The 12,204-nt window shown below is 38.9% G+C and overlaps 2 protein-coding genes across 3 annotated transcripts; one reads left to right on the plus strand and one right to left on the minus strand.

Moving 5' to 3' along the window:
- Positions 1 to 1,699: 1,699 nt before the first annotated feature.
- LOC131774049 (glycogenin-1-like) lies at positions 1,700 to 2,893 on the minus strand. Its single transcript, XM_059090062.2, has one exon. It carries the CDS (start codon positions 2,891 to 2,893, stop codon positions 1,700 to 1,702), a length of 1,194 nt encoding a protein of 397 aa, XP_058946045.2.
- Positions 2,522 to 11,519, plus strand: LOC131774036 (uncharacterized). Of its 2 annotated transcripts, none has more exons than XM_066171261.1 (6): positions 2,522 to 2,588; positions 4,831 to 5,196; positions 8,167 to 8,290; positions 9,156 to 9,398; positions 9,739 to 9,894; positions 10,560 to 11,519. In XM_066171261.1, the coding sequence occupies exons 2-6, from the start codon at positions 4,862 to 4,864 to the stop codon at positions 10,791 to 10,793; spliced, it is 1,092 nt and encodes a 363-aa protein (XP_066027358.1). In that variant the 5' UTR covers positions 2,522 to 2,588; positions 4,831 to 4,861; the 3' UTR covers positions 10,794 to 11,519. The 2 variants fall into 2 exon arrangements, with proteins under 2 accessions (XP_066027358.1, XP_058946031.2); XM_059090048.2 differs by lacking the exon at positions 2,522 to 2,588 and adding an exon at positions 4,611 to 4,667.
- The last annotated feature ends 685 nt before the right edge of the window (positions 11,520 to 12,204 follow it).

Here is a 12,204-nt window from a genome sequence, read left to right on the forward strand (position 1 = left end):
CCAAGCGATTATCCCACTGTGTGACAGATGGCGAAGCTTCCTGCCTCGTGACTTAAATATTTAATCAAAACAAGCATTGTGTAGCCCTATTCAGGTTACCAGTTTCAATTTTTCTATCAAGTCTATTTTGCCCACTGAATACAAAATAATTAGAAACGTAGGAAAATAGCGATACAATATTTCTTACAGTGGAAATTTTGCTTTAAAAGGAAGTAAGCTAGTAATTGTTTGCAATCCCGCGGAGTTGGTAAACGCCTCAATAGATTGTAGAGCTTTTGAAATATCACAGGCCAGGGAAAGCCACAGTTCTCATTAATTAGCGCGGAAAGATGTAAACATTTAACGAAAGCTCAAGGTATTTCAATTTTCTTCTGTACGGGTAGCCCGTGCTCGTTGCTGACATAAGTACATCTGCTGCATTTCGCAAAAGCAGAATTATTTATTAAAATTGTTCGAACGAGACGGTTGCATGTAGAAACCCAAAATATCCGTGATTTCACTCTAAAAGTTAGCAGACTGCTTCATTCGAACGTTTTTTCCTATCGCGGCTGGATAGGTTGCAAGGTCCTCTTCGAAAAAAAAAAAGGTGGGTGAGCTAAAAACCGCCAAATCGCTTCGAATCGACCCAACAGTCACACCGGAGCCAAAGAAACGCTAGACTGAAGTAAAGTCAGCTATCTTTATAGTTAAATCATCAATATTTGTCACCGTTTCCGCCTATACAATTCTTTTATAGTATATATGTGGTCGTATATCGAATTTGGACTACCTGTGGCTCCAACAACTGAGATCTCGTTGGACCCGCGAGCAGGAAGGAAGTGTTTTTTACTAGCGGCACTTTAGTTTTTCCTGTCGTTTTGAAGACGGTGAAAACAATCACCAAGACTTGTTTACTGAATTTATGCTGCAGTTCTTTGGTGGAATAATTCGGCTACATATTTAATGCATTGATGCGAACTGAGTCTGTTTGGCTAAGATGGCTAGATTTTTCCTTCTGTTGAACCATGCAAACACACGTAAGGTGTGGACTGAATCAGCACTGAACAAGGTTCGTTCGGGTCCTTGAAAACCTGGAAAGTCCTGGAAATCTTCTTAACATAAGCAATAAAGTTTTCAGAATTTACCTTAAAAAGAAGTGTAGAAGAATTGATTTTGAAATCTTGGGAATGAGAGGATTTATGGGGAAAATTGGATTCCTAGAAAAATCAATCTGAGTCCTGGAAAAGTCCTGGAAACTTGTTTCTGAAAAAGGGTACGAACCCTGACTGAATCGCTTCAGTTAAGTCCACTGTTCTTAGCTTTTCGACAACACACTGTGGGAGCCACACTTTGCATCTTTGAGTCATTTGCTGATACATTTGAAATTATGATACGAACCAAATTCTGCGATTGTTTGGGGAACCTTCCTCCCTCGGTGTTTTGCTCCCTCGCTACTATAGCGCTGTATACACTCGCGCTTCGTTTACTAACCGAACTAATCTCGTACCCAGATCCTGTCGGATACAAGACTATAATTAAACGTCTACGGAACAAGCTAAGGCGCCACCTCCTAGAAATTCGAAAGGCTTACCCTTTTTCGTGTTCATGGGGTCATAAAACATTATTTGCCAGATGTCTGATTTCTAGAAAATATCGAGTCCCAATAATTTGGGAAAGGAAGATTGATTTTAGTGAAATTGAAACTTGTTAAATATCCAAATTAAGGGAGCTCAGTCCACAAAGTGAAATTGGTTCCCTGGCTGCCAACCTTGTTACAGGCAGCAAATGGCTCAGCATGAAACTCCTGATCTGGCCGAAACCATTTCGTGGATCTCCACCAGTTCTCTAAATCGTACCTCCTTAGCAATTCGTAAAACTTCTTCCAAAAAACTAATATCATGTCATCGGTTACTAATATTGGTCTGTCGTAATCTTCAGCCTCTTTCCTACTTGGTCTGCACTTTGCCGACCATGGCTTAGGCGGACTACAGCAGGCAAAATGGAATGAATTTAGGGGCCTGTAAATGTTGCGTCTGATGTTGAATGCGTAAGGAAGCCTTTTCCAATTGCCCTCAGCGACGTAATAATACCATAGCAGAACCTGATCATTTGGACAAGTTCCTTGTCTAGTCATTTTCCACAACAAACTCAGGATATCTTGGTACTGTTGCACGTCTGGTCTGAACACCATGAGACCTGCATTGAAACATGGATCCACTACACCCGGTCTGGAGCAAGGTGCAGCAGCAAAGTCACCTGGAATATCAAACAATTGATCGATATTCGTCATCAACATGTAATCAGCATCGACATAAATGATTTTGGAAAACTCGGTGTAGTTCCAAGCGTGGAATCGAGTATGTGTACCCTTAATTCCTGCCCCTCCAGTAAATGCACGATAGTCAATCGCGTTATATTTGGTCTCAAGCCAATCACAGTCCATTGCCTCGACTATGCGGGTGTCCCAGCCAATTTTCTGAAGAGCCCTATGTGTCTCCGTGGACAACGTGTCCGAAATCAAGGCTACCATATTCCTCTGGCAAGAAAATGTTTGGATGGAGAGACCAAGCACCAGTGCAGGAATAGCAAATTCGTCGTTGACGACAATTGTAAGCCATGTTACATTGTTTTTTCTCGATGTAAAATTTTCTTTGCACCATTCTTGGCCAAAGCGGCTTTCAATCTGATACATTCTCCATTCCTTGAGAGCAAGTTGAAGCTCATTTTCAAGAAACCTTTCCTCATCACTCATAACATCCTTCAAGACATAGTTCGCTATTTTAAGGTAATAAGGAGGCGGAATTGGTCCCCACGCCAAAAGAAGACCCACCACGATTATCACGCTCAATGAAATGAGTATGCCGTAATAGGACTTTCGACAGGCCCCCTTTTTCGTTTCTGGTAAACCGTCCATTACGACGGAGCTAGACTCTTCTAGCTTAAAAATTTTTGTTTGCAGGTTTACAACATTTGCACATCAAGTCTTTATATTGAGTGACATGGCGGATATTTAAAATTCATTTTGAAACAACAGACCTCCAGGGAAAAAAAATACGAAAACATTTGTCACTAAGTATGGAAATTAGGCTTTTGAACTGAAAAAGCCTTGTGGTCATGAATCTTACCGATGTGATGACGAGTTAAATCTCTCTTAGGGTGTGTTAAGGTATCTTTTAAAATTTAGTCCGTTGAGCAAATTTAACGATCATGTGAAACGAGCTTTATTTTAATCAGGGTAATAAATAATTGCTCCATGCTTAGCATGCGTATATCGAGTTATGGATGAACACGGGAAGTTTGGAGAGCACGAGAAAAGTGTACGAGTTGCTGGAGGCGCAGCCGAGAGCAACTCTAGCTTTTTGAGTAATAACAGCATACAGACACAAGTTGTGCTCGAAAAAAACAGGTTATTACAGCTATGTCGGGTTTACCAGGTAATCGTGTTATAACCGAAAACTATGAATAAATGACAAGGCAAAAACGCCCAAGATTTATTTCGAAACCAAATCTTTATTAAAATTTAAATTAAATTTTCTGCTCAGAAGCGAAAAACGAACAAATTTCTTGCATGTACGAGACCATGTAGTAAATTAAGCATGCTTGAATCGTTGTTTACTAGAATTAACGGCCGGAAAATTGCGTACCATTTCAAAAGATTGAACCGAAAAGTTTTAGAACATATCAACACTTCAAAATAATATTTCAACTGAGAAACAAGTGTTAGGTCGCTTAGGAGAGGCACAAAGTTTTAGTCTGATATATCAGTGGTGGAAAGGCAACATTATTTGCGAAAGAGAGAGAGAAAGAGAGAGAGCTTTCTCAGCTTTCTGAGTGGCGCCCGGTTTCCTTCTGGGCATGAAGAGAATGGCAAGTGTACTTTTCATCTGTGTTTTTGGTGTATCCAGCTTATTGACTTTGAAGATATTTCCTGCTACTCCGTTTTGCGGTTTTCTCTATGAAGAGGATTTCACTCGTGCTTCCACTAAAACCAAAGGTATGGTCTTGCAAAAGTGCGCCAATTGAATCAGGAGAGACGAGTCATGATCTTTCATAGTAATACAATTTTCTCTTGTTTGGGGCTGAAAGGCCCTCTCGGGGCACAGTCATAGAACACAGCTCTACAAACAAAGCACATATTCTGTTTACTTACCAGAGCGCAAAGGTTTTTTTTCTCGTTAGTGCCTCTCCATGAAAAATTTATTCTCTTTGTTCAACACTGTTTTGTTTATCTAGTTAAATCCATGGTTTTGATTTAGTACATCCTTTTTAGGTTTGACAATGTTTTTTTAACTGCATGTTTTAGAATTAAATTACGACCGAGCTTAATTCCCGGAAAAGAAGTTTGACCAAAAAAAAAATGGATTACGTTATTTGGATTCTGTGAAGTTGTTCGAAAAACTCAGTGGTCCGCCCTTTGTGTGCTATCGTTTTCCAGAGGGACAAAAAAAGCCTCCGTTCTTCTTTAAAACGAAGTCAGTCTTAATTAATTCAATTTAGTCTCTCGAAAATCAGACACCCGCAAGCGACCTGCCAGGTGGCAACCAACCAAAAACAAATTAACCTGAGCAGCTGAAGGTTTTGTGCGCGCAGGGCGCGTATCCGGCAGGCCAGCTTGTCTGGCTAAAAAATTAAATAGTTAACAATTAAGAATTTCTAACGACGAGGTTATTGTGCAATAGTGCTATCAGGTGAGGAACAACGTGACGCACGCGGTTTGTACTTTGAATTGATATCCAGGACTGCTCCCGATTGCCTCTGTCATGATGAACAACGGATCATGTCACTGATTTTTAATCCCCTAGGTAAGCTCTCCTTACGGTAGATATTGGAAATAATTTTTTTTTCGTCCAGTGAAGACGTCTCTGGGGTTGTAAGCAGTCTGATGGGGCTACAGGAAGGAATGAAAGAGCGTTTTCACTGGGAGCTACACAACACTACAGATGTACTTGTCACAGATGGTGGTTTCTCATCCACGTGTAAAAATTCGATGGATGTTAAAGAAGGAGATAGACATTTGTCGTACTGGAAGGACTCTTCAGTGCATAGTAAAATTCACATATTTTTCTCCACGCTTCTTTTTGCGATTGTTTTAATCGTGGAAAATATAACAAACTTCATAAAATTAGAGAACTGCAAGTCTTCAGTCTCCTTTTACTGGATACAGAGCTGCGTTATTGTATTTTCCTTTCGATTTTGGGGAAGAAAACGAAATCGAAGGTAAGTGAAATTTTCGTCCGTCCTCTATACTTCATTATGCATACAGTACTTGGATTGAAAAATGAAAAAAAAAACCAAATCGATGGCAAAATATTAGATTACGTTTGCGACCTCGGTTTTGTTTCTGAACAGTACAGGGTTACACGGAAATCTTTCTCGCCCGTAATGGAATATTCTTTATACAGCCAGAAGGTTTTTCACATTGTTGTGATTCCTATGAAAGTAACGTTGTTTGCTTGGTATAAGAGTCCTTAACGCAAGGACGACGCGCGACTAAAAATAATAACTTGCGCGTGCATATCAAATGTAATAAAGGTGTTTTTGTCACGTCGTTGTCACGCTCTCGAATGCCGCTTGATCGCAAGTCGTCGATGTTGAGAATACGGTGATCTTCCGTTAAAATAACAAATTACTTTAAAAAAATTTTTAGCTTTACGTTTGGCTTTGTCCTTTGGTATAATGTGTATACTATTTATACTTCCGTCTTTTAAGATTTGGGGTAATTTTCCGCCATTCCGTCGCTCTGGCGGTTTTGTAAAGTCAAAGTTACCATCAAGAAAATAGAGTGCCTTCTGAGTAAATCATTCTTACCGCGCTACCATGAACAAAACTGTATATCACTGTAAAGTTTAAAAAGCGTAGATTCTGAAAGTAACCAAATATTAAAACGGCTTTTGGTTTGGTAGGCACGCGCAAGCTATAAAAACACGATAACCTCCGCGTTACCATCATAATAGGCTAACATAGGGTGTGAGGCTTTTTCGATATTTCTATTGGTTACTGAGAAAATCTATTTATACATGTACTTCGGTAGTTTGTTCACGCCGGGACGTCACCGAATTATATTTCGAATTTCGTGAAAGCTTCACACCATTTAGTGCGTGAATATCTGGCGAATATCGTGGTCAAGTTTCATCAAAACCCGAAAAATCTAAATTCCCAATTGATTCGTTCAAGTAGAGGTAACTCGCGTTAAAGGAAACCTCGAGTTCTTTGCCTGCAGAGAAATTCGTATTTTTCGCACATCATTGGCCCGATTTATACTAGAGACGGATCATTCGGCTAGACGGATCATCCGTCATACGGATAATCCGTCCAAGTATAAATCCGAAGACGAATTTTGACGAATAATCTGTCTAGATATAAATCGTTCGCGAGTTTCACGACGGGTGTCTCGGTGTTGAGCCGAGTGGAAGCCTGGCGAGAGCTTAAATATGGCGGCTCTCGTAGCCTTGTTGATGAAATCGAGAAGAACAGCACTGGATATGGCGGTATCTCAGAGAAGAATATCCTCTGTCAAGCGCATGTTTGAGCCGGAAAATAGCTTAATGATTTTTCATGTTACCCTTTTCTCTCGCTAATCTTGCTCAAGATAGGAAGACAAGAAGTAGAGATGAGATAAGAAACAAGAAATGGTGGGAGGACGGCCTTCAAAACTGGTCGGAGTCGCAGTTTAAAAAAAGACTTCGAATTAATAGAGACACATTTCATTTCATTCTTGGAGAAAATTGAAAAACTATAGAAACCAGTCTCTCTCATATGGAAACTTCGTCAAAAACCGTCTTCGTTTTCCGTCTAGATAAAAATTTAGAGACGGATGATCCGTCTAAGACGAGCTATCCGTCTGTTAGCACGTCTTGAAGAAGTGCTGACAGACGGATCAGCCTGAGACGAATTTTGCTCCATAATTCGTCTTAGTACCGAATTTATATTTAGACTAGTTATCCGTCTGAGACGGATGATTCGTCTCTGACGGATAACTCGTCTCTAGTATAAATTCGGCCATTTAAGAGCGTGACACAGGGGGCCATGCCGCCGACCAATGAAACGCAACATCGAATCCCCGAACGAGTCTTGTGACAGTGGAGTCACTGAAACATTCGCGGGAACGGTTTCTCGGGGAAAACAGCTTAACAACGGTAAATGAATTCCAAAAATCCATTGCGAAAAACAAATAGTAGGAAAAGTGGGCTGAAAGAAAAACGCTGGTGTGAGCGAGCTTTCTAGTAGATGTTACCTACGGCAACTTTTCTTCTTTTTGGCCGTTTCATGAAGACACTCTTCATTCAGGGTTTTAAGAAATATGAACGAAATTCCATTTATTTCCGTGGCTGTAAACTCGATTTTAACACTCTGTTGGAGGCCTTTCGGATTATGACTGAATAAATAATGACCTCTTTTTGCCCATTCAGTACCAGTTCCCCTATAACACTCTTTCATTCGCATCTCGCTTTCTTTATTGGGTTTATTGAAGGATTTTTTTTGGAAAAATGAAATGTCGATGCTTTCGCTTACTTAGGAAAGAAAAAAAAGAAATTTTGAAAATTTGATTAGATTTTGTTGACTAAGTGAAGACTGCAAGTAACATCGACTTGCAGCTCTTTTAGTTTCTGATTTCGAGTAAGTTAACGTAGTTGTGTCATGAGTTGTTCTTGGGAACAATTGGCTGCTATCAGCATCGGTGTATGTGCTGTTCCCACTGACCTTATTTGTTAAGCTACTTGTATCTCTGTATAGTTCTTTCATGAAGTTGAGTGAAAGACATGAAATCTTTCTATGTTAGGGAAATCCTGCTTATGAAGCAGGAAACAACTCATTGGGGTACTTGTGATACATCTTTCAGTGGATAAATATCGTTTTTTAGGAAGCAAAATTCAGCTTTACACTCATTTTTACATAGGTCATCTAAATTGAACAGGTCGTGCTGCCAGTAAGAGAATCAGTGTAAGCCTTAAGACTAGTAATGATTGACATGAGGACGTGGACGACCATGCAATAGTTTCAATGACATCCTTCTAAGTGACATCAACCCTGCGTCAGGTCTCTATACTTCTCATTCCCATATGTGCTGTAATTGGTTATTAGCCATCCCCTTGGAGATTATTAAAATCCTATCTTAGAGTATAGCTTTGGAAGCATTGTAATTATTTAGAATAAATCATTAAATGTAAATTTCTTCTCACTCTGTAGTTTCAGGAGTCAAGAAATAAATTTCCGTCCACTCCTTTTCTACTTTGTGGCTACTGCAACTTTCTTCGGACTGGATTTTAATCATTCCACCTTTGGGATTTCTGCTGGATCTGAATCCTACTTGGTTTGTACCAATTAAAGTCTTTTTGTATATAATTATATATTTTTTATTTGTTGTAATGATTCTAATTCTACATGGTCGAAGATGTCGTGTTCTAATGGTTAGTGTTTTGGAATCAGGGTGGAGAGGTCTGGGTCAAGAGGTCTGGGTTCACAACATGGCTGAGTCATTGTGTTATGTTACATTGTGTTATGTTACCTCTCTTCAGCCAGGGGTATGAATAGGTACCAGCACATTGTCAGGGAAGCTCAATAAAATGCTGGGACTTGCATCCCATCCAGGGGGGGAGTGGCAATACTCCTAGTCGCTTCATATTTAGGAATCCAGGATAAGCTTCAGCTGGGTGTGCCAGCTGGGTGTAGCTGGAGTACAGAGTGACTTAATTCTATACAAGTCTCAACAACTCGTTTGTTTTCAGTCAGTCATCAGCCAGTGGAAGATACCTTCTATTTTGCAAAAATAAAAATGGGAAAAAAGTTAAATAAAACAGTGGAGTGAAATAATGTCAAAACCATTTAGCCTTCTATCCAGTGCTAAAACAAAGTATAGACCCCTTGGGAGTTCTTCTCCTCTAAGTAACTCAACTCAATGATATGAGTTATTCTGACTTTTGTGAAAAGTGTTTTGGTGTTCTTTATAATTATGAAATAGTGTTCCAGCACAAATGTTGTACTCTGATTGGCCAGGCTTCTAAATCTGGTGTTTTATCAGGATTTCACCCTTGAAGTGTTGTGTTAGTTGATTCTCCATACCTGATTGTTGAATAGAGTAGTGTTATTGTAAGGAGAATTTAGAGGTTTAAGAAGGTCTAGAGATTTCAACAACTTATTACTCCAGTCAAATTTCACTTTTTTTCTTAATCTCATAGATATCTCTGGCCTTAGTGGCACCTTTAGTGTTAATAGCATCCTGGTTGACTGGTCGCCATGCCTATCCTGACAAGATTATCCTATTGGTGGCTGCATCAAGTTCACTTGTAATGATTCTGTTCTGCTCATTTGAAGATCGTCCTGCACATTATAGAATGTCTTTTAATCATGGAGCTTTTGGCCTTCTAATGGGCATGTCTCTGGCTTTTTTTATTGTGCAGGCAAAAAGATGCTTGTCCAAGGTAATAATATTAATCATGATTAAAACTGCTATAGGCTACTTGCACATAGATGAGATGAGTTTTTGATAAGTTGCTTTTCATCAGTTTGTCTTGAGTACTTGCAATAAAATACAGTCTTTTGGTTTAGACAGATGTAATTTAATTGTGAATTAGCAAGTGTGTAAATGGGTGGCCAGAGTGACAATGACATCATGGTAGCTGATGGGTGTACAGCTGGAAAGCTTAATTTAGGCTAGTCTGGTAAAAGGTTTGAACCTCTTAGTAAATTCTGTTGAGAGTGAATGTTTCATCTGAGTTAAAATCTCTTTTTACCAAGTCAATATTTCTTTTCATTTTTCAGTTGCAGGTTTCAATTTCCCAGTTACTCTATTTGCTAAATTTTAGCTGCATCATATGTCTTCCATTTATTGCCCTTCTGTGTGGTGAATTACCTTATCTAGAAAAGGAACTGTTGAAACGAGGTGCACTTGAACTAATCTTCAGTATCCTCATTCTGGTGAGTCATTTGATTTTGAAAAGTGTCTTATTAATTTAGGGGTTTGTAGATTAATATAGGAATATAATATTACGCTTCCTGGAAATTTTGGATTTGGTTTTGGAAACCCATCATGGTTTATGGTAACCTTAAATAAACCTTGTCACTGATGGTTATGGTAGAACATTAAGAAATTTTTTGATCAAGTATTTTCAAACTCCTAAACCATACTGTAGCATAGAGTATTTTTTCTTTGTGCACAACCACAAGTTTGGTGTTTCTTTTTTTGTTATTAAGTGTTACTCTCTTACATGAAGGCACTGTGTATTTTTTATACATTGCATTCCAACTCCAGGCCCCAAGATACTTTGCTATGAAAAAATTTAAGAAAGATATCCTGAATTGACAGAGTTTCACCTTACAATATCAACCAGATAAGTGATGAGAATAAAGAAAAATATCAATTTGGAGATAATAAGTTGATCCAATACTAAATTCTTAGAGCTAACATTATAAGAATTGTATGGTTGACAGTAAGGAGAATGACAAACTTGAACTGGGAGTTAAAGGGTTAATGGTTATTTTAAGGCTTGTTTGCGCAATGCAAGGCCTCATAGTATCCCATGTCATTCATGAATCGTCTTGATCTGCCATTTGTAATCTCCTTTCTTGGCTTTTTATTTTAGGCTCTTCTTCGTTTGGCAAGCCAAACAGCTTGTCTTTATCACCTAAAACACTCAACTCCTCTATTGAATGCTACAGTACGAGGATTTTCTTGGATATGGATAACATTGTACATAACTTTACATACCCCAGGAGAGAGGGGTTCACTTGTGGTGCCAGTACTTGCAGCATTCTGGTTATACGGTCTTTTCATATTTTTTCCTGCACTCTTAACAGATTTCTTTTTGATATTTTGAAACAAGAAAAATAAGTAAGACACCATATTTCCTTGAATAAGCACCTATGCTCTAATAAGTGCCCCCTCCTCCTTAGAATGAGCACCCACTCCTTGGGCCGTAAAATCAAACAAGCACCCTCTTCAATATAAGTACCCCACCTCCCTCACTTCCTAAATAGTAAGGATACAAGGAAAACCTGTTTCAATAATTGCCACTTGATTTATAACTTTTGAAGCTTCTACTGCAACTGATTTGGCACAGGGCCTCCTCTTAATTATGCACCTTCCCTTTGATAAGCACCACTGGCTGTGATTTCAGTAGGCAAATTAATGTAGAGATGCCTTAATTTTATGAAATATTTTCTTCAGGATTCGTATAAAGTGAAGGTGAATTCTTATGCAGAACTGTCCTTATTTCAATAAGAAGCATATTAATAGTTTGGTTTCTGAAAAAGTTCTCAATACCTCCTCAGAGGGCAGTCTTTGAAAAGCATCTCCTCCTGCCCAAATCTTACGAATTTTCATTCCAGTGGGTTGTTCCACTTGGATTTCCTGCTTCTTGAAAGTTTATTTCACAAAACGAATTTTGAAATGTCTTTGCCTTATTTATACATATTGAAAGAGAACTTTATTGGGTAAGAGGAGTTATATTATGACTATTACAGACGAAAATCGAAGTACTTTATTCATATGACGAATCGCATGAAGTAATGGGAAAAAAACGTTACAAGAAATAAAAAGTGAATCTGGGGATCTTTATCCAATAAAACTAGATACTGGTTTCTATCACAAGGTCACCTTCAGCCTCACGCTGTTGTCGCGCATTTCGCCCAGTTAACAATGATGATACTGAATGGCGTCCAATTCTGTCTATAATCATGAGAGTGATTTACAAAATTGGATGACCGCGAAGCCTTTCTCTACCAATCAAACGCAAAATCAGAACCTACTGCGATTGTCTAGCACCCAGACCTTTCACGGTCAAGCGGTTCTGAGGTCTTTCGTATTTTAATTCAACATAATGAGGTATTGCTGCACTGTCAAGAATATTTCTTACAGAAATTAAACGCCAAAAAGTGCGTCTGATATGGCTATTACCACATCCAAGTCGTTAGTTTCCGGTCCACTCCTTCCAAGCTAGGTTTTCGTGGTCTCCCACGCGATAGCGCTCACTTTGAAACAACAATTAAAAGGCCGATTTTCTCTTCAGGTCGTTGGTTTTTCACTTGTTTCAAGAAAGACAGACTCCCTAAAAACAAATGCCTTTCGTCCCTGTGCCTTTGCCTCCTTTGAATAAAAAACTAGGCAGTCTAATACAGCATATGGCTACTCACATGGCACAATTTTTACAGCATTGAAAAAAAACTAGAGGTTGTATAATGACGATAGAATATAGTGTTGCAGAAAATTTGTATTCACATACAAAACAT

Source organism: Pocillopora verrucosa, chromosome 8 (genome assembly GCF_036669915.1).
Source record: "Pocillopora verrucosa isolate sample1 chromosome 8, ASM3666991v2, whole genome shotgun sequence".
In the NCBI taxonomy this organism is placed as follows: domain Eukaryota; kingdom Metazoa; phylum Cnidaria; class Anthozoa; order Scleractinia; family Pocilloporidae; genus Pocillopora; species Pocillopora verrucosa.

Coding starts and splice junctions, on each gene's coding strand:
- LOC131774049 (XM_059090062.2), bottom strand. CDS start 2,893: ATGGACGGTTTACCAGAAACGAAAAAGGGGGCCTGTCGAAAGTCCTAT.
- LOC131774036 (XM_066171261.1), top strand. CDS start 4,862: ATGGGGCTACAGGAAGGAATGAAAGAGCGTTTTCACTGGGAGCTACAC. Junction 8,291..9,155: donor CTGGATCTGAATCCTACTTG/GTTTGTACCAAT, acceptor TTAATCTCATAG/ATATCTCTGGCCTTAGTGGC. Junction 9,399..9,738: donor CAAAAAGATGCTTGTCCAAG/GTAATAATATTA, acceptor TTCATTTTTCAG/TTGCAGGTTTCAATTTCCCA.